Here is an 18,498-nt window from a genome sequence, read left to right on the forward strand (position 1 = left end):
GCATACCTGCTTTGCTTGCTCAAAAGCAGGTTTTAGATGGTCCCCTTGAGGTGACACCTAACACTCACCTGTGTCTTGCAGTGATGGCCCTGAGCGACCACCCGGAGCTGAAGAAGAGCCTGACCCCACCGCTCATCATACACACGGCTGCCACGCCGATGCCCATGCCCAAGAGTGCCGTGTTTGGAGACGTGGCGCAGGGCTTTGAGTCGCGCCGGGCCAGCAGCATCTCTATGGACCCTGCTGCCTACGAGCTCAAGTCCCCGGTACTCGCCGCGCCCCCTCCTGCCGCTGGCCTTGCGGGGCTGGCTGGCTGTCTGTCTGTCCCGGCGGGCGCGGGCGCAGCCTGGCCCGGCGCGGGTGGCCCGGGGGTGATGCTCTCCCTGTCCCCCTCCTTCCCGCAGCCCAGCGCCCGCAGCTCCCCGCACAGCCCCTGGCGCGCCGGCAGCAGCCGGACGAGTCGCCGCTCCAGCTGGAACAGCATCGGCCGCGCTCCCAGCCTCAAGCGCCGGGGCCAGAGCGGCGAGCGCAGGTCCCTGCTCTCCGGGGAGGGCAAGGAGAGCTCGGAGGAGGGAGAGAGCTCGGATGAGGAGCGCTCCAGCCGGGCCGGCAGCTTCAATGGCTCCTTGCCCCATCGCATGGAGTCGCTGGAAACAAAAAGCTCCTTTGACCTCCAGGACACCCTGCAGGTGCCTTCCCTGTACCGGACCAGCAGCATGCACAGCAGCCGAGCCTCCGCCTCAGAGCACCAAGACTGCAATGGGAAGACTTCTCCAAGCCTGCTGCTGCACCAGCTCCACCTGGATGACCCTCGCCAGGACTGTGATGACGGCGATGATGAAGGCAACATGGTAAGGAAATGCCAAGCGATCACTTTGGGCTTTTTTCTCGTCAGAGCATTTTTTGTACCCATTCCAGGAGCACACGGCAGGGTGCAAAGCAATGGTTCATTGCAGGGACTGGGTCTCGACATCGCCGTGAAACCAGACTGGGAGTTGCCCAGAAGAGCACCACAGGGTTTCTGGACTGTGAGTGCCATCAGAAAGGGGCTTGGCATCCTATTGAATATTTCACTGCAGTACTGGGTGGTTCATGGTGGAGACATCGTGGTAAAGCTCTCCAGGTTCTGCTAAAAGGCTACCTCTTGTAAATTCCTGTTTTCCTGGGTCTATTTTGGTCCCTTTATAAAAAGCAGCTTTCCCTGCTCCGTAGCCATGATTCAGCTTCGTGCCCCACGCACAGCAGCAATTTCCGTTGACTCCAACAGGCAAGGAAGGGCAGGGTTTGGCTCCCCAGCCCCATCAGGCCCGTAGGTGATTTCAAAGGTTTGCCTCATTTCCATGTGCAGCAGCCCGGGAAATACTGGGACTCTGGCTGCTTACCCAAGGGTTTTGCATCGCTGGCAGAATGGGGCTTGAGCTGACGGCAGAATGGTTGTGAGGACTGTCCCCATGGGATGTTTCCAGGACAGTGCTGGAGAGGAATTTTGGGGTGTGCCCAGGTTACTGCTTTGCTTCACTTTACCTTGCCCTCAGGCTTAAAACCGCGACGATCTGAGGTGTAACCCCCGGGGCCAGCTCGGTGTCTGCTGGTGGAGCTCATGGGTCTGGGGCAGAGGCATGTGATGGTGACCAGGGTGGTACGGAGAGCAGGAAGGCTGCAGTTTGTGGACATGATTTTACTGTAGTTTGTTGAATGAAAATGGAATTTAGAGCGTGTGAAGGGGTGTGAAAGGCAGCAGTGACTCCAGAGGGGGAACAGGAGGAGGAGTTAGTGCTGACAGAATGGAGTCACTCAGCTGTGACTCCTCATTATCTCGTTACATTCCAGCACGGATCCTCAGCCTGGGATTCTTGCTGGTTGTCCTAACCTGTTTCTTAACCTCATAAAATAAATGGAATTTGTAAGAAAAGGAGCAGCAATTATTTTGGGGAAAGCACCACTGAAAGTGATCAGGAGACCATCTTCTTTATTGCTACCTGGGGATTGGGTTTTATGTTCCAAGATCTGCTGCTTTTTCAAACTCACCTGATCCAGATATCCTGACAGTCTCTTCCTTTCCCCTTGCCATATCAGAGGCCAGCTGCCCTCCTCCTGCTGGGCATGATGTCATGGGGCATGTCCCTGTTCTCCCTGCTTGTCTGTGCCTCCCCAGCCTTACAGCTCCAGCTAGCGCTGGTGCCTGTTTCTCATCTTTATTGGGGTGGATGATTTCAGCATAAACCAAACGTCTTCTGTGTGCTGAGGCAAGCCCATCCAGGGCTGGACCAAAGGTCCCCCAGTCCTCTCCCATGGAGTGGCCAGAAGTAAATGCCTGGGAAAAAAATAGGCAAGAAAGGGTAAATCAGTCATGGCCCAGCTGATGGTATACCCACAACTGGGACATCTGCAGCTGGCTGTTGCCTTTCTCTGTGCTCTGAAATTTGTCTGCACTGCAAATCACTAAACCAGATGGACTGAAAAATATTGCTTAGATTAGGGAAATGAGTCGCCAGGTTGCAGAGCTTCCCTTTGTGATTCCCTCCTGGCATCTGGGGGTGTGCTTTGTCCCTAAGTTAGCCTTGACAAAGTGAGAAAGAAAGTTGTTGTGTTTTTTTTAATGGGAAAAGTCAAATTTGAAACTGCCTCACTAAGAAAAGAAGAAAGAACTCAGCTGATATCCAGATCAAAGTCATCTTAAACAGGCTCTTCTGCAGCAAAGCTTCCCGCCCCTCCTTGCTGCCTGGTTTTGATCACTGCTGTGCAAAAGTAAAAGGAAGTGCAAAGGCTCCTTGTAGGTCTTGCCAGCTCCCCTGACGTTAGTGCTTCTGCCCTGCCTTCAGTGAGACTATTCTGGATTTACATCCCTGCCGGGGACAGAATCAGGCCCCTGAGAGCCCTGATAGTGTAAAATCAGAGGAACTAAATTGGTTCTTCATTGAAGGAATGCAGACAAGGAGAAACTTCATGGAGATTTGCTGCTTGGATGTGTTCTTGTGGTCGTGACTGCGATCAGGGATCTGTTGCAAGGCCTTTGCTGTTCACATCTGTGGATGCTGGGTGCTGCTTGGTACTTTCCTACCCAAATTGTGGTGTGCTCAGTGCAGAATGTGAGGGAAACATTAAATTTGGAACCAAATGGGTCCACTCCTCCCCAAAGCCTGACTGCATTTCGCAATTGTATCTCCTATCCCCACTGCCTGCTGCCATTTTTTTCTTGTGGTGTGCAGTCCATCTGTCCCCAAACCCTCTCAGCCTGCCCCTGCTACATATGAAAACTAAATAATCGGGTCCCAAGTGCCTCTGTGCAGCTTCCAGCTTGCCTGGAGGTCCGCTGCTGCTTGTAGAATGTTTTTCAGCATTTCCACTCCATCCTTGTAATAAATCTTTCATAAATCTCAGCTGCCCCCTTACTCTGAGGAGTGCACCACTCATCTTTTAATGCCAACAGCCTTTCCTCCTGCCTCAGAAGTACATTAATATTGGAAATTCCTTTAAAAAAAGGGGGGGGCATTAATCATCATCTCTCCTGGCTGCTTGCTGGGCCGGCCTGGTTAGCAGGGCAGCGGCAGCACTGCTGCCTCTCAGCGAGCAGCATCACTCTGTGTCCTGGTCCCCACCTGTCGCAGTAGGGCACTTTGGGTAGCGGTACCCAGAGAGGTTTTGCCTAAGCCGTTGGCAGCAGAATTGCAGGGTAGGTTTTTCTCCCCTCCACATTTTTATTCATCCTGCCCAGGTGTGTTGCAGGAACAAACAGATGTGATTCCACCCTGGAGCGGTTCCATCGTTTGAACACAATGGGGCCTGAACAGCAATCAGTGCGATTGTAAGCAGTGAAGAGTGTCTGGACCTTGCCGAGGAAGTGTGCGAGGGGACCCAGGCTGGGAATGCTTGAGGTTTATTTTACAAATATCTTACAAATATCTTACATTTGGCTCAAATTAACTGAGCTGTGAGTTCCACTGGTGGAAATCTGGAAATCCTCTGACTTTAAATTTCTGTGGATGTAGTTGGCTGCGCACGGAGCAGCCGGGCTGCTGAACTCTCCCCGCTGAGCCCCGGTGCTCGCCCTTACTCTGACTTGCTGAGCACGGAGACATGATGGAAGGTTGCTTTTTGCCTTTTGTTAGCTGATTTAGCCCACGTACTGCAAGCTGCAAAAATTAGCCAAACCCCAAAATATCTTTGGCATTAAAATTGGACAAAAGGAATATCAAGAAGTATTCTGTGCTGCTGATGCATTGCCATTCACTGCAAATCCCTGTGGTAAATATCAGAACTGCTCTGCAAAAAAGACACTTCTGGAAACCTTCCAGCTCACAGAGTGGGACCAAGCCTCCCCTGTTGCTCTGTGTCCAGAGGCTGGGGTAGACATCACTGCCTTCACTACAACTTTGAGTGGACACTTGATTTTTCTCCATTTCTTTACTTTAGTTAAATCTATGGATAATTAAACTAATGAGGCTGCTTGAAGGGTAGCACAGCCCCATGGCTGCATGATCTGCTAATTGCAGCTTAGAGGCAAGGGAGCAGCTCCAACTCTTTCCATGGAAAAGGGAAGTAAAGCAGCCAAGACATGGCCAAAAGCTAGTGGTGTGCTGTGGTGTGGGTTGTGCTTGCATATAGGGGGAGGGAAAGTGCTGAAGGAGAGGAGCAGAAGAATCCAGCACTTTGTTGGTTGCTTTCATAAGGTGGTTTTCAGTTTCTGAAGGACTCTGCTCATCACAGAGTGCTTTCATTAAAGGGACACTAGAGTGGCTGCTCCCCGTTGCTAATGAGGCCCCTGGCTGCATGTGTGCTGGAACTGAAGGCACTTCCTCATTCCACTCCATTACCATGACAGATCCCAGTTTATTGCCCGGAATACCTCCAGTTGCCAGCGGTTTGACTCCGAACAAATCCTCCCTCCCTGTTTCCAGGCTGCAATAACTCAGTGTGCCTCAGCGCCCGGGTCCAGGTGCTCCTGAAGAAGCATGACCAGCAATTCCTGTGCTGTGCTTCACAGCTCCTGTGCTGTGCATGGGCAGAAGAAAGCTTCAGAGAGCCCCTGCAGCTGTGCTCCACCTGTGCGCATCCAACCCAGGTGGTGGTGGGCGATGAAAGCCAGGAGCAGCTCCTGCTGACGTGCAGACCAAGGCATTGCAGTGCCTTGCGCAGGCCACTCTCTGCATTCATCTCCCCATCAGGAAGGGCTGGACAGGCCTCAGCACGGTGGCTGAGGTGTTTGCCTGACTTCTGCTGCTTGTCCATGCTCAAGGCACTAGCATTGCAATGCCAATTGGATTAAAGATCCTGATCTCCCCTTCGGAGAGCTTGGGATGAGAAGGCAATAAACCTAATCCAGAGGTTGCTGCAGCTGGGATAAGGCTTCCCCTCCACATCCAATTTTCCATGTCTTCAGTTGACCTGTTGGCCAAGGCTTCAGCAATCTACCCTCCTGGCCTTAAACGCCCTTGCAGACAATCTAACCCATAAGTACGTGTGGCTGAGGATGCTGTGGCTCCCAGCAGGAATTAATTTGCTGGAGCCGGGTGGCTGGTGCTCATGCAGGTCAGGCTGGCCACGATGTTCCCAGCTGGCTTTATAATCTCCCATCTAATCTCTCTGTGCTGAATGAGAGGCAGATGCTCCCCATTGCATTTCTGGACCAAGTGATTTCCTCAGCTTTCCATGGTGCATGGACACAGGGCTTGGCCCAGCAAGCAGCAGGAATCCTCTCTGCTTCCTTTTATACCCCCTGACATAAGCATTCTATATGCTTAAAAAACCCCACCCAAGCACCAAAAACCTCACAAAAATTCCCCCCAAAACTTAAGAGATTCAAGCAAGCGTCTGACACATATCTGGAGGTGTTGTTGAGGCTTATCAGAGCAGGTTTGCAATTGTCTGTTTTATTTACTATGCCTGTCCTCTTGCAAAGCATCTGCCAGATGCAGTCACTATGCAAGGGAAGAAGCAAGACCAAACCCTGCGAGCTCACAGGGCTGGCAAAGTCCTCGCCTGGCTGCCAGAGCTCCTTCCACTGCCCAGTGGACTCTGGGTTTGGGGAGAGCACTTGGAGATGTGCTCAGTGGAAGGCTGCCCGGGGTCCCTGCCCCTCGCTTGGCAATTCTGGGGCATTGTTTGGTAACAGCTCCCTCTGTTTCCCTCCCGGTGTATTTCTGTTTTCCTCCTAGAGCAAAGGGGCCCGCCTGAAGGCCTGGGTGTGGGCACAGCTGCCCACCTGCTGCAGAGAGAGGGACTCCTGGTCCATCTACATCTTCGCGCCACACTCCAGGTAAGGCAGGTGTGCTCTTGGAGCGGCAGGGTGCTGGGCATGGGGACCCTCGTTGCCGCGACTCACCCTGCCTGCCCATCTCAGACGGGTGTCAGCTCACAGAACTCCCAGCCCTTGCTCCAGCCCAACAGCAAAGAGCTCCTGGCTGCAGAGAGCTGCTCTGAGGTGGGCATGGCCCTGGCATAGGAGCAAGCAGCATAGACCCACAGCATAGGGCATGGCCACAGCTTTATCAGGTTCATTGTTTGCCTTGTCAGTGGTGCCAGAGCTCAGCAAGGCTGTCACTCAATGGAGTGTGGGGAGTTTGGAGCAAAGGAGAGAAGTGCTGCATTAAGCAGAGAAGTTTGAATTTGTCCCTGCTGCACACTTACAGCACAGTAAAGGACATTCCTTTACCTCTTAAACATGCCTCTCAGCCTGGGCCGCTCTGCTCTCCCTCTTGAAGGGCAACCTTCCTCTCCCAGCAACCCTCAGAAAACACCCTCTCCTTGCCTGCAGGTTCCCAGCTCTGCCCTTCCCAAAGGCCAGACGCAGCAGGGCCATCTGGACTCTGTGCTCTCCTACATGTTGCTCTGGCTGTGCACTCAGGCTCAGCAGGGGCTTCCCTCCTGTGCTGGAGCTGGTGGGCCCTGGGCAGCCTTGGAGTTCATTCATACAAAGATTAGAGAGATTTTCAGAAGCAAACTCTGGGACATGTAATTCGGTATTATAAACCCTGGGTCAGTGTACAGCCATCTGTCACAATAAATAGCTTCTGTCCCTCTGGTCCATGTGCTCTCAATCCTTGCAGGCTTCCTGGGGTTATTTACTCCTTCCTCTGAGCTAAACCTGAGCACTACTAACTGGGCAGGGGCCCGAATCCCAGCCTAGCCATGTGTTCAAGATGCAGAGGCAGCTGCTCCATTTCAAGTGACTCAAAGCACCTTGTGAACATGACCAGGGCTTGAGATTTGTGGTTTAATTCTGTAGCTTGGGTCCTTTTCTATTGATGCCCAGCTCTGCCCGCAGCGCATGGCTCTGCCAGGGAGGAGGCCAAGAGATGGTGGCTCATCTGCTCTGACAGAGCACTGGGCTCACCTGCCGTGTGTCGAGCTGCTCTTCTTCTCCCCAGCCAGCCAAGCATTAACAGTTGTCTGTGTGTCCTCGTTCATTCTTTCTTTCTTAGCAGATTCCGACTGATGTGCAACAAAATCATCACACACAAGATGTTTGATCATGTCGTCCTGGTGATCATTTTCCTCAACTGCATCACCATCGCTATGGAACGGCCCAAAATCGAGCCTCACAGTGCTGTGAGTTTCCAAGGTTAACAGTGTCCTGTGCTCCTTGTGGAGCCAACATCTGTGGCTTGGACTCTGCTGCCATGCACTTGGTCTCCCTTTCCTTCTCTTTTTAAAATGGGAAGCTGCCAACATCCCCTGCGTGTCCTTTGAATTAGGGACAGCAGCTCTCCTTGTCCCCACCCAGCGTCCTTTCCAAGTGCAAGAGTAGAGCTCGTGTCCTGCGCTGCATCCAACCTCCCATTTCTGCGAGTGCAAGTAAGGTTTCAGCACATGACACAAGCATGACATCTATCTCAGTTTCCTTCTCTGATCAACCTTCAAACACTTCTCTCTCCACACAATATTTGTTTCTTCCATCTGTTCTCCACAGGCTCATCTGTGTGGTGCGAAGGGAAAGGGGAAACTGCTCATTTCCCTTCTCTCCTTTGTGTACCAGCTTTGTTGTGACACAAAAAGGCCTGAATCGATGCATGCTCTGCAGTGCCTCTGCCCATTTTGTTTTAATTGCCTCCACAAGGCCCTCGGAGCACCAGCATCCATCCATCCAAGGGGCAGAATCACTCTCCTGCTCTTTTATTCTGGCAGGGGTTGTGTCTGAGGCTGGGCTCTTGCTGGTGGATTGCAGAACATTGCTCATATTGCAATCCTTTTGACTCCTGTTGTGCTGACGTGGGCGTGTCAGGCTGCTCATTTTTGTGGATCTTCCATGTAAGATCTTAGAACTGGAGTCTGGGCTTCTCTGTGCCTATTTTAAGCTTTCCCTAGTCCTCCTCATTATAACAGCTTGCCCAGCAGTCCCCTCCCAAATTAATTTATTTTCCTTTGGCTATCACACAGACACGATGCATCAGCTCACAGCTGCAGAGGAGAGTAGGACTCCCTACCAGCTGGTCTAGCAAGAGGAAATTGTTCTGCTCTTCCCCTAAATGGGGCACCTGAGGCTGTCCCTTGAAATCCCAAAGCTTCTTTTTGAGCCTCTTGCTGTGTCCTCTGAGAGTCACCATTCTCCAAGGTCGGCTCTGAAAGGAAGCCATTACACAGTGATGGAGCAAATGGGTGATGTGCCTGGGTCAGAGGAGCCCACAGTGCTCTGTGTGTGGGCAGGGTGAGCTGTGGTGTCCCCAAGGGCTGGTGGAGTGCAGAGAAGAAAGGGGGAAGGGACTGGTGTGAGGTTCATCACCATTAGGTTATAACCAAGGGAACCAAAATAGGTCGCCTAAGGCTGAAGCTGAGCTGGACCCAGGTCTGGAGAGGAGAAGGGGGATGCTGGGTGGTGAGGGAGGGAGCTGGGAAGCACAGGCCCTGCCCGTGTTGAAGGAACTCTCATCTGGAAACAGTCTGTCTTAGTTTAGCTTGACTTGTTTAAAATAATTGTACTTTGCTTCCCTGAGCTGGAGAGGTTCTGCCTGCTTCAAGCAAGGTCCCTTTTCCTGCCCCAGTTCCAGCTGGCTGATGGGGACAGACAGGGGTTGCCGCTGGTAGCCAAGGCGTGCTCCCCATGGCAGCGTGCGTGGCGCGGGCTGGGGAGAGATTATAGAATCAGTCAGGGTTGGAAGGGATCACAAGGATCAGCCAGTTCCAACCCCTCTGCCACGGGCAGAGACACCCTACCCTAGAGCAGGCTGGCCAGAGCCCCATCCAGCCTGGCCTTAAACACCTCCAGCAATGGGGCCTCAACCACCTCCTTGGGCAACCCATTCCAGGGTCTTGCCACTCTCATGCTCAACAACTTCCTCCTCACCTCCAGGCTGAATCTCTCCACCTCCACCTTTGCTCCATTCCCCCCAGTCCTGGCACTACTTGAGAGCCTAACAAGTCCCTCCCCAGCTTTTTTGTAGGCCCCCTTCAGATACTGGGAGGCCACAAGAAGGTCACCCTGACTCTCAGTCTGTCCTCATAGCAAAGTTGCTGCAGTCCTCTGAGCATCCTCCTGGCCCTTCTCTGGACATGCTCCAGCATCTCCACATCCTTCTTGTCCCAGGGGCTCCAGAACTGGATGCAGTACTCCAGGTGGGGTCTCAGCAGAGCGGAGTAGAGGGGGAGAATCAGCTCCCTGGCCCTGCTGGCCACACTGCTGGTGCACACTGCTGGCATCCCCAAGTCCCTCTCCTCAGGGCTGCTCTCCAGCCACTCACTGCCCAGCCTGGATTTGTGCTTGGCATTGCCTCGACCCAGCTGCAGGACCTTGCACTTGGTCTTGTTGAACCTCCTGAGGTTGGCTTGTGCCCACCTCTGCAGCCTGCCTAGCTCCCTCTGGATGGATCCCTGCCCTTCAGCCTGTCTGCTGCACCACACAGCTTGGTGTGGGCAGCAAACTTGCTGAGGCTGCACTCAGTGCCTCTGGCTATGGCACTGACAAAGATGCTGAACAAGACTGGTCTCGGGACTATTCCCTGAAGCACTCATGCTTGTCACTGGCCTCCACTTGGCCATGGAGCCATTGACAGCCACTCTTTGGGTGTGGCCATCAAGCCAGTTCTTTATCCATCCAGTGGTCCACCCATCAAACCCATGTGTTACCAGCTTGGAGACCAGGATGTGGCATGGGACAGTGCCAGAGGCCTTGCTCAGGTCCAGATGACCCTGCCCAACAGTGAGGAATGCCACATCCTCAGCTGCTCCTCCATCCTACTGCTGCTTCACCTCCAGCTCCACAAGCAGGTCTTTTCTCTCTTTCTGCTGCACACTGCCTGCCCCTCCACAGCAGCCTTTGGTGTGGTAGCTGCTAATGGCCAGAAATGGTTCCTATCACAGCTCAGGCAATCACTGTGCAGGTCTAGGACCTAATTAATTATGGAGCCAGTATGGAAATGAGCTGCTCTGTGGGACCTGAGTCACATTCAGTAAATCATGATCTGGCAAGCAAGAGAGTTGCCAAGGTGTTTTGTCTTGCTGAAACTGCATCTCTTTTTGAGTGAGAGATGTGCATCTCTTAAAGGGCTGCTCTGTAGGGAGGGCAGAAATAAATCCAGGCTTGTCATCTGCAGAGCTGGGGCTGGCTCCACTGTACACACACACACACACACACACACACATCATCATCATCTCCAGCCTCCACCTTCTGCTGCACAGTTTGGGTGCAGGCAGGCAGAGATTGCTCGGGGATTAGGGAAAAGTGTAATTTATTTAATGATCATCATTAAAAGGAGAGGGTTCTGCTAGCTACAGATAGGGAAGGAGTCCATGGTCTCATCTGTAATTGCTGGCAGCTCTCGCAGAGTGGTGGCAGTGAGCACAGCATGGTCAGGTGGACAGTGCAGGGGATGGGGAAATGAGGCTCTTGGGCTTCACGCCCGGGCCCGGCTTGTGGCTTTGGGCAAGTGACTCAACCTCTGGGCACAAGTCTCAGCTGGCACAAGTGCCCAGAGCATGGCTGGCTTTGGTGGAGCTATGACACCTCATGTTAGGAGCACCTTGGTGTCCCAGGCCCTGCCTCGCAGCTCGGCATTGATTTTGGGAGGAGTGGGAGCTCAGGGGAGTCTGCAGTGTGCAGGGGCCGTGGGCGAGGGCCAGGGCGAGGGCCAGGGCAAGGGCTGTCGGCGGAGCTGTCTTCCTGCTGAGGGCAGTGGGTCTGGGGCAAACGGGAGTCTGGGGACAGATGGTGGCGTTGAGACCAGAGGGTGGGCTTTAGGGACAGATAGAGGGGTTGGGGCAGATGTCTGCCCCTGTCCATGGTGCTGACTGTGCCTGGGTCCAGATATTTGGATTTTCCCCTCTTTGTGAGCCACCAGCCTGGGCCTGGTGTCAGTACAGAAGCTGGAGCACAGGGAGCTGCGCAGCTGCCCGGAGCAGGACACAAACTTTGTCTCTCTTTTTCTGTTACACAGGAGCGGATTTTCCTAACACTCTCCAACTACATCTTCACGGTGATCTTCCTGACTGAGATGACAGTTAAGGTAACTGGAGCTGGTGTGGGACCCTGCCTGTGTTCTGTTAGTGGGATGTGGTTGGAGTGGGCTGGCGATACTGCTAGATCTACCGGTTCTGAGCAGGGTTCTCCTGAGTCTTGTCCAGATACCCATTATAGGCCTTATTCTGAGCATGCTTTGCACCAGAACACTTTCTCTGAAGTTGCTCTTGATTCACACCATTGTGTGAGCAATGGAATCCTTCAGTTCAGCTCTTCCCCACTCAGCAAAGCTCTTGAGCTGGTTTGGGGCTCTTGGGCGCAATCTTAACTCCATCCACGTAAGTCCCATTGTCTTCCACAATCAATTGTCCCCAGCAGCCTAAGCAGCTCCTTGCTTTCCTGAGGAGGGGAAACTGAAGCACATTGAAACACTGGGATTTGAGGCAGGAGGCTCAGAAGCACGTTGCTGTGAATCTCTCTGATGCAATGCATGATCATCTCGTGGAACAATTGCTCTTTCTTTCAGAGGCTTCTCTGTTTTCTTTATTTGCAAAGCTTGTAACTGATTGCTTTGGGTCAGCCAGTCTGAACCTTTACTCCAGCAGTCAAGAGGAATAAAAGACAATCCAGCTTCACAGGGCAGAGCTAGGTGTGATAGGAGCCATTTGTGCAGCTGTGTTTAGCTACATTAAAAATTACGTCAGCTCTAAGGGACAATCTGGGATGTTTCTGCAGAGGTATTTTTACAACCCTTGCAATAGAACACTTTGCTGATTTGTCTAATTAGGTTTCTATCCCGGGAAGCCACCAGACTGGCAGGCTGGTATCTGTAAATAATGCCTTCTCAGCAGGATGCTAACTGGAAGAAACATGCTGGGTGTGGGAGTCACCATTTGTTGCAACTTGGTGTCCGGGCAGGTGGTGGCACTAGGCTTGTGTTTCGGGGAGAAAGCCTACTTGAAAAGCAGCTGGAACGTGCTGGATGGGCTGCTGGTTCTCATCTCTGTCATCGACATCCTGGTCTCGATGGTGTCAGACAGCGGCACGAAGATCCTGGGCATGCTGCGGGTTTTGAGGCTGCTGAGGACTCTGCGGCCCTTGAGGTAAGCAGAGGAGGAGCAGTGCTGGGCATGTGCCAGAGGGGCAGCACAGCCTCTCCTGTAAGCAGCACTTGTGCAAGGGAAGGGGTGGGCGAGACAGGGGCAGTGCTGTTGCCAGCACTGTGCCCAGCCTGCTGCTGCTCCACAGCCCACCAGTGTCTGCAGGTCCTGCAGAGCAGTGAGGAGCTCTGGGCACTCACCGGGTTCTGGGACCAGCCCCAGGAGCAGCAGCAGACTGCTCGGTGCCTTTTTTACTCATTATAACACACATCCCCTGCTATTTGTGTTCTCATTTGCTCTCTGTAAAGTGCAGCTTAACAGCTTCTTCTCCCCCTTTCCTTCAGGCAGGCAATGGCTTTCCTAACAAAGGAGGAAATTGGTAGCAGGTGGCAGATAATTTTTAAGGGGGCAGAGACTAAACTATTGCTTAACCTAGAATGCAAGGAAGCTTTTTTCCCTCTCAGTTCCCCACTAATATTAGGCACATTTATTTTGAAGAGTGCCCAGACAAGATGAATGCAACTGTCCTGCTGTGTCCCCGTCTCTGACAGCAGGCAGCATCCTGAACTCCATGCCCCAGGGCCAGGCATCCCTTTGACAAGAACCTGCCCAGGGACCAGCCTCTTCAAAACAGGCATCTGCTTTGTCCTGTACCCCCAGGCAGGAAGATCCTCTCTATGCTAGATGCAGTCCATCCTTAATACCCCTGTTGCTGCTCTTGTTATGCAGCAGCTAATAAACCTTCCTGCTCAAAGCAGCTTTGTGTGCCTGTCACATCTTACTGCTGCTTCCTTCTTAAACCGTTTGCTTTGAGTCAGGATTGTCTCTTTCAGGGACAGAAATACAGGATCCTGCTTCTGACAGAGGATGTTGTTTTACTGCCCCTGTGTGAATAATAAGTCTAAGTAATAATAGCCATGTCTGTACATATATCTCTTGAATCTTCTCAACAGCCCAAAGACACTCTGCCAGACTGTGCTACAGGCGTGTTGTGCCCGGTGAGGTTCAGGACGAGAGCTGCTTTTAACTGTTTTCACCTGTGCAGATAGCACTGCAGGTGTGGCTCAGCTCCCCGGCCGTGTGACCAGACAGGCTTCATTTCAGACTTCTGCTCTTCCAGTGTCCCTTGGTGTCTCCACATCAGCTGTAGTTCCTGGGGGCAGTTTCTACCAGATGGCTGGTTGGTGGAGCTGCTCTGCACCCCTGGGTTTGCCTGTGTAGCTCTGGGTAGACAAAGGAGTGACTTTTCTGTCTCTTAACTGTGGAATGCAAGTCTCTCTTTTGAGGTGGTGTGGCTCAACCAGATCTAGAGGAAGGGGCTTGGGCTGTGCTGAGCTCTGTTAGAGCTGACCTAGTGAAAGCTCTGTAGGCTTCTTTGTAGATCTACAGTCTGCGTGGCCAGGACGTGGGTCTTTGTTTACTGAAGCCTTTCACCGCAGTCACTTGGGTGCAGGAGCAGTCTGCAGTTAGGGAAATAATGCACTGACTGTAGGCTGGAGGAAGAGCTGCCATCTGGAGCATGGGCAGAATTAGGCTCTTCTTTTGCTGCTCCCTCCTGTTGGCATTGGCTGTTTTCTCAGGAGAGCGTGTGAAGGTGTTCACCCAACAAGCTGCTGTCTGCTACCAAGCAAATGTAAGAAGACAGCAGCGAGCCCATTCCCTAAATACACTCACGGTTGCCTCCGCTCCTCCCTAGCTGCCTGTGTGAGAAATGGAGCAGCAGGCACCAAACTGGGGGCTGTCAGTAAGTCACAAATCTTGGTGTGTGGAAACGCATCTGCCACTGCAGTGCACATCTGGGCTGCCCTGTGCATGCCGCTGCCCACAGCTGCCTGTGCTGCCTTTGCTGCGGGCTGTGCCGCGTGGCCGGGGATCTGCCCGGTGTGCAGCTGGCTCCACATCGGACGGCAGCTGGCATGGGCAGCCTGGGCTCCTCAGACACCATCGCTCCAGTCTGTGTCCCTCTGAGGTCCCCTCTAGGGACCAAGCCACTGTTCTTTTTTTTTCCAGGGAGATGTAGGGCAGAGACCAAAGTGAATGCTCCCTCCCCAGCACCAAGAAACTCATCCTGCCCTATTTTGCCATGGGCACTCAGGCAGAAGCCACAGGGAGGACACCCTCAGTGAGAAGCCAAGCCATGGCTCTGTGTGCCACACTGGACTCCAGAGCAGGGACAGCTGCTCTGGTCTGTTCAGTGACTTTCCTGGTTGATGGTCTGAAGGGGCTACTCTGGCAGAAGACCTCTCTCACTCTGTCTCGTTTCCTGCTGTGCCAGCAGCCCTGTCCCCCTGCTCAGCCATTTGCAGAGGCGCTGGGCAGGGCTGTCCTGTGTGCTGGTCACAGGCCTCTGACTGTATGATTGATTATCAGCCTCCAGACTGAACCCAGGAGGATTCGAGCCCAGCTTTATGAGCAGAATTACAAAAATATATTCACAAAGGGGTGACATTTAAAGATGTTTCCATGGCCCTCTGATGTTGCAGCCAGCAGAGGGATTGCTTTCACAATAGCATTCCTTCCTAATGTGTTCAACCTGCCCTTGTTAGGATCAAGTGTTGCAGCTTCAGATACAAGAGAAATCAAAACTGGAAACGCATTCAGAGTTCCTGTGATGGACTTCAATGCTGCTTTACTCCCTGCAGAGCCTGGGCTTTGGCTTCCAAAGCAGATGGATGAATTATTCACTTTCCATACCATCACAGTATGAAACAGTCACTTCATAGACTCTCCTGTCCGTCATATTATCACCTTTGCTAATTTTTTTCCATCTGCAGAGGGAGATCTTCATTGACACTGATCTGCTACTTCATCCCAGTCTGCTCTTCTTCTGAGAGCTCTCATCACAGCAGCAGGCAGAACATTAGCAAACATGATCCAGCTAGGGTGAGGCTGGTGGTGGGTTTGGGGTGTCTCATGCAGGAGTTCTGCAGCATTGGGAATGCTGACACTGGCAGAACCAGGAGGAACTCGAGGGGTTAACATTTCTTCACACTGACCCAAACCCAAAAAGTCTCATTTCCTTTCCCCATTCGTGATGTGCCTGATGCAGGCTGGAATCGCCCTGACCGCAGCCCTGGTGAGTCTGCAGCTCTGGCACATCAGAGGCCCTCAGACCAGCTGGGTCCTCTGGCACTAAGCTGCAGGAGCAGTGGGTTACAAGCCTGGGAGCAGCAGGACCTTGGGCAGTGCTGATGAGGCGCAAGGACGATGGAGTACAATGACATGTTGGAGCTGGCACAGATCATCTGTAAATGGTGAGGGTTTCAGGGTCTTTAGGGAGCTACCAAGAGTGTGGCAGGACTTGCCTTGGACAGCCTTGCCTTGATGTGGGATCAAGCCCTGGGTCTGAGGTTTGAAGGTTTTCGTTAGCAAGAACTGCCATTTCTCAAAATCTTTTCAAAGCCTTCTCTCCCTGTGTGGCTGGAAACAGCACTGGTGTGGAGCTGAACTGGTGGCAGCCTTCACCCTTCTGCACTCTCATCTGAGGAATTCCCTGGTTGATTGAAGCACTGAAAGCAGCTAAATGCTGCAGTTTCTCAGCTCCTGTTTCTCCACGCACATGTCTGCAAAGTCAGACAAGTAACCTCCTGCTTTCTCACTGCTGGATACCAAACACCATCTCACAAGGGAAATCACTTTCTTATTTCTAGAGTAGGCTTTCTTAATAAGCGCTGGATAAAATTATCAACTTTAGGCCCTGGAGACTACATTTTCTTTCCTTCTTCCCCCAAACTTTAAGGATACTCTAGCAGTTCAGACTACAGGCCTTCAATTTAGAAGGCCTGACTTAGGCTCCATGGTGTGTGACAGTGGACAGAACACATCAGTCAGGATCCCTAAAGGCACCAAAGTGCCTGGTTTCCATTGGAATCATGGTCATGTCTTAAGACTATCCGAGGATCCTGAAGAGACATTCTACCTAGGACTGTCCATCTCAAAGCTTGCTTTGTGCTCTCAGCCTGTTGGACACCCTCTCTGCTGCCCAGCCTCCTCTGCTGGCCCTGGCTCTCAGCCTCACTGTGGGTACAAAGGGGCAGCAGCACAGTGGCCCCATAGAGGACCTCAACCTGGGTCAACTCATTTGGGCACACCAACTGGTGTCCATGCTGCCACAGCTCCTTGGGCTTCACACTGTCCTCAGGGGCACCTCAGCGTTGAGCAGCCTTCCTCTCCCCCAGCCATCTCGCTCCCAGCTCTTTCCCTAAAATGACCTGGATCTGAGCATAAGGGAAGCCAAGGTGTCCAAGCCAGGCAGCCACGGTAGCTACCTGGAAGAGACTGCAGCGTGAGGAACAGGAGCCTCTGCCTTTTGTGTCTTCCTGGTGAGGGAGGGGATAAAACCCCTGTGAAGTGGGATAGGTGGTGAGACGACTTGCATGGCAGAATAGGGAGGGAGGCAAGCAGGAACAAGAAGGTGATGGCACTTTTGAGTGCCAGGAGTTCAAAGGAGCCAGCAGCAGGTAGCCAGCAGCACAGAAGTGTTTCCCTCCCTCTTACCTGAACGGCAGGCAGCAAGCTGTGCCTTGGCCAGGCACAGTTTCTATGGCACCAGGACGAATGGATTTGCAGCAGCAGTGGAATGCTTAATTGTGGCTGGCATTGGCAGGAGAGAGGCATGCAGCATCCTCAGATGCCTCTCTCATTCCCCCAGCTCTTCACCTTCAGGCCTGGGAGCTCGAACACCTCATTCATCTTGCTTCTCTAAAACAAGTAATTCCTGTCCTGTCACTGTGGTGTTGTTCTTGAGAGCAAAGGGGCACTTTGCCCTTTGTTTATAACCTGCTTCAGTCCCATGCCCACCTGCCTTCCCCAGCCTTCCCATGGGCGCTAACCCTGCCACAGAGTTCTGTGTGCTATGTCAGATGCCTGTGGTCCTGCAGGTGAAGTTTCACATGAAGGACACCACTGTTAGCAGAGGTGGTACAGTGAGTGTGAAGCAGAGACTGAGGGGTAGCTCTGACCTCTGCACGCAACAGCACTGTAAGGACATGTGAGTCTAGTGAGACCCTGGCCCAGGTTGCCCAGGGAGGTGGCAGATGCCCCATCCCTGGAACCATGGGCTCTGAGCAACCTGCTCTAGTTGCAGATGCCCCTGATGACTGCAGGGGAATTGGACTGGATGAGCTTAAAAGGCCCCTCCCATCCATACCAGTCAGTGATTCTGTGATCACTGCAGATGTGCAAGCAGCTGTGCTGCTTCATTCCATAAGCTGAGACCAGGAAATTGAGAGCCTTGTCTGGATCTGTGCAGGAGTGGACACTGGGAGGGTCTCTCTTAGCAGTCCTGAACAGGCTACAGGCATGGACGTGTTTGCGCTGGTGCAGACTGAGAGGCTGGGTCCTTGGGAAGGTGTGTTCTTGCCCGGTCAATCTTCCAGCACTGCTGCCTCCAGCACCATGTTTCACTTCTTTGTCTTTTAAAAAAGTCCCTTATGCTGTTATCTCCACATCTGCTGTCTGCACAGGAGACAGATTTGGACAAGAACTGGACTAAGCTTTTTCCTTGCTTGTCCCCACAGAGTTATCAGTCGGGCCCAAGGACTGAAGCTGGTGGTGGAGACCCTTATGTCATCCCTGAAGCCTATTGGGAACATTGTGGTCATCTGCTGTGCCTTTTTCATAATCTTTGGGATCCTAGGAGTTCAGGTGAGTCCCCGAATCAGCAGTGTCAGGAGGCCCAGATGGCCCCACATCAGGGTATCTGTGCCAAGGGGCACAGTGTAAGCCCTTCTGAAACTGAGCCAATAGGCAGTTTGGCCTTCTTGGGCAACACTCCTTGCTCCTAGCCAGGAGGAAGCAGATTCCTGTTACTGGCCAAATTCAAAACTCATGAACAACTGCAACCTATCAACAGTGGCCCAGCAACAAACATCCCTGGTGCAGATGAAGGGGCACTACTTGGAGCCAGCGGGGCTGGTTTGCCAGTCTCTGGTTCTGCTGAGATCCTCTGCCCAGCTCTAGAACCATGTGGTGGTTCTGGCTGGCTTCACCACAGTTAACAGCCTGGAG

The 18,498-nt window shown here is 52.8% G+C and overlaps 1 protein-coding gene across 1 annotated transcript in view; it reads left to right on the forward strand.

Annotated features, from left to right (window-relative positions):
- Window positions 1–18,498, forward strand: part of CACNA1G (calcium voltage-gated channel subunit alpha1 G) — a 141,166-nt gene that overhangs the window by 84,589 nt on the left and 38,079 nt on the right. The window contains 7 exon segments of the mRNA XM_064150466.1: window positions 82–266; window positions 405–851; window positions 6,156–6,256; window positions 7,425–7,548; window positions 11,367–11,435; window positions 12,308–12,492; window positions 18,009–18,135. Of these exon segments, the coding sequence (XP_064006536.1) occupies window positions 82–266; window positions 405–851; window positions 6,156–6,256; window positions 7,425–7,548; window positions 11,367–11,435; window positions 12,308–12,492; window positions 18,009–18,135 (1,238 nt within the window).

This window comes from Pogoniulus pusillus, chromosome 11, assembly GCF_015220805.1.
Source record: "Pogoniulus pusillus isolate bPogPus1 chromosome 11, bPogPus1.pri, whole genome shotgun sequence".
NCBI lineage: Eukaryota > Metazoa > Chordata > Aves > Piciformes > Lybiidae > Pogoniulus > Pogoniulus pusillus.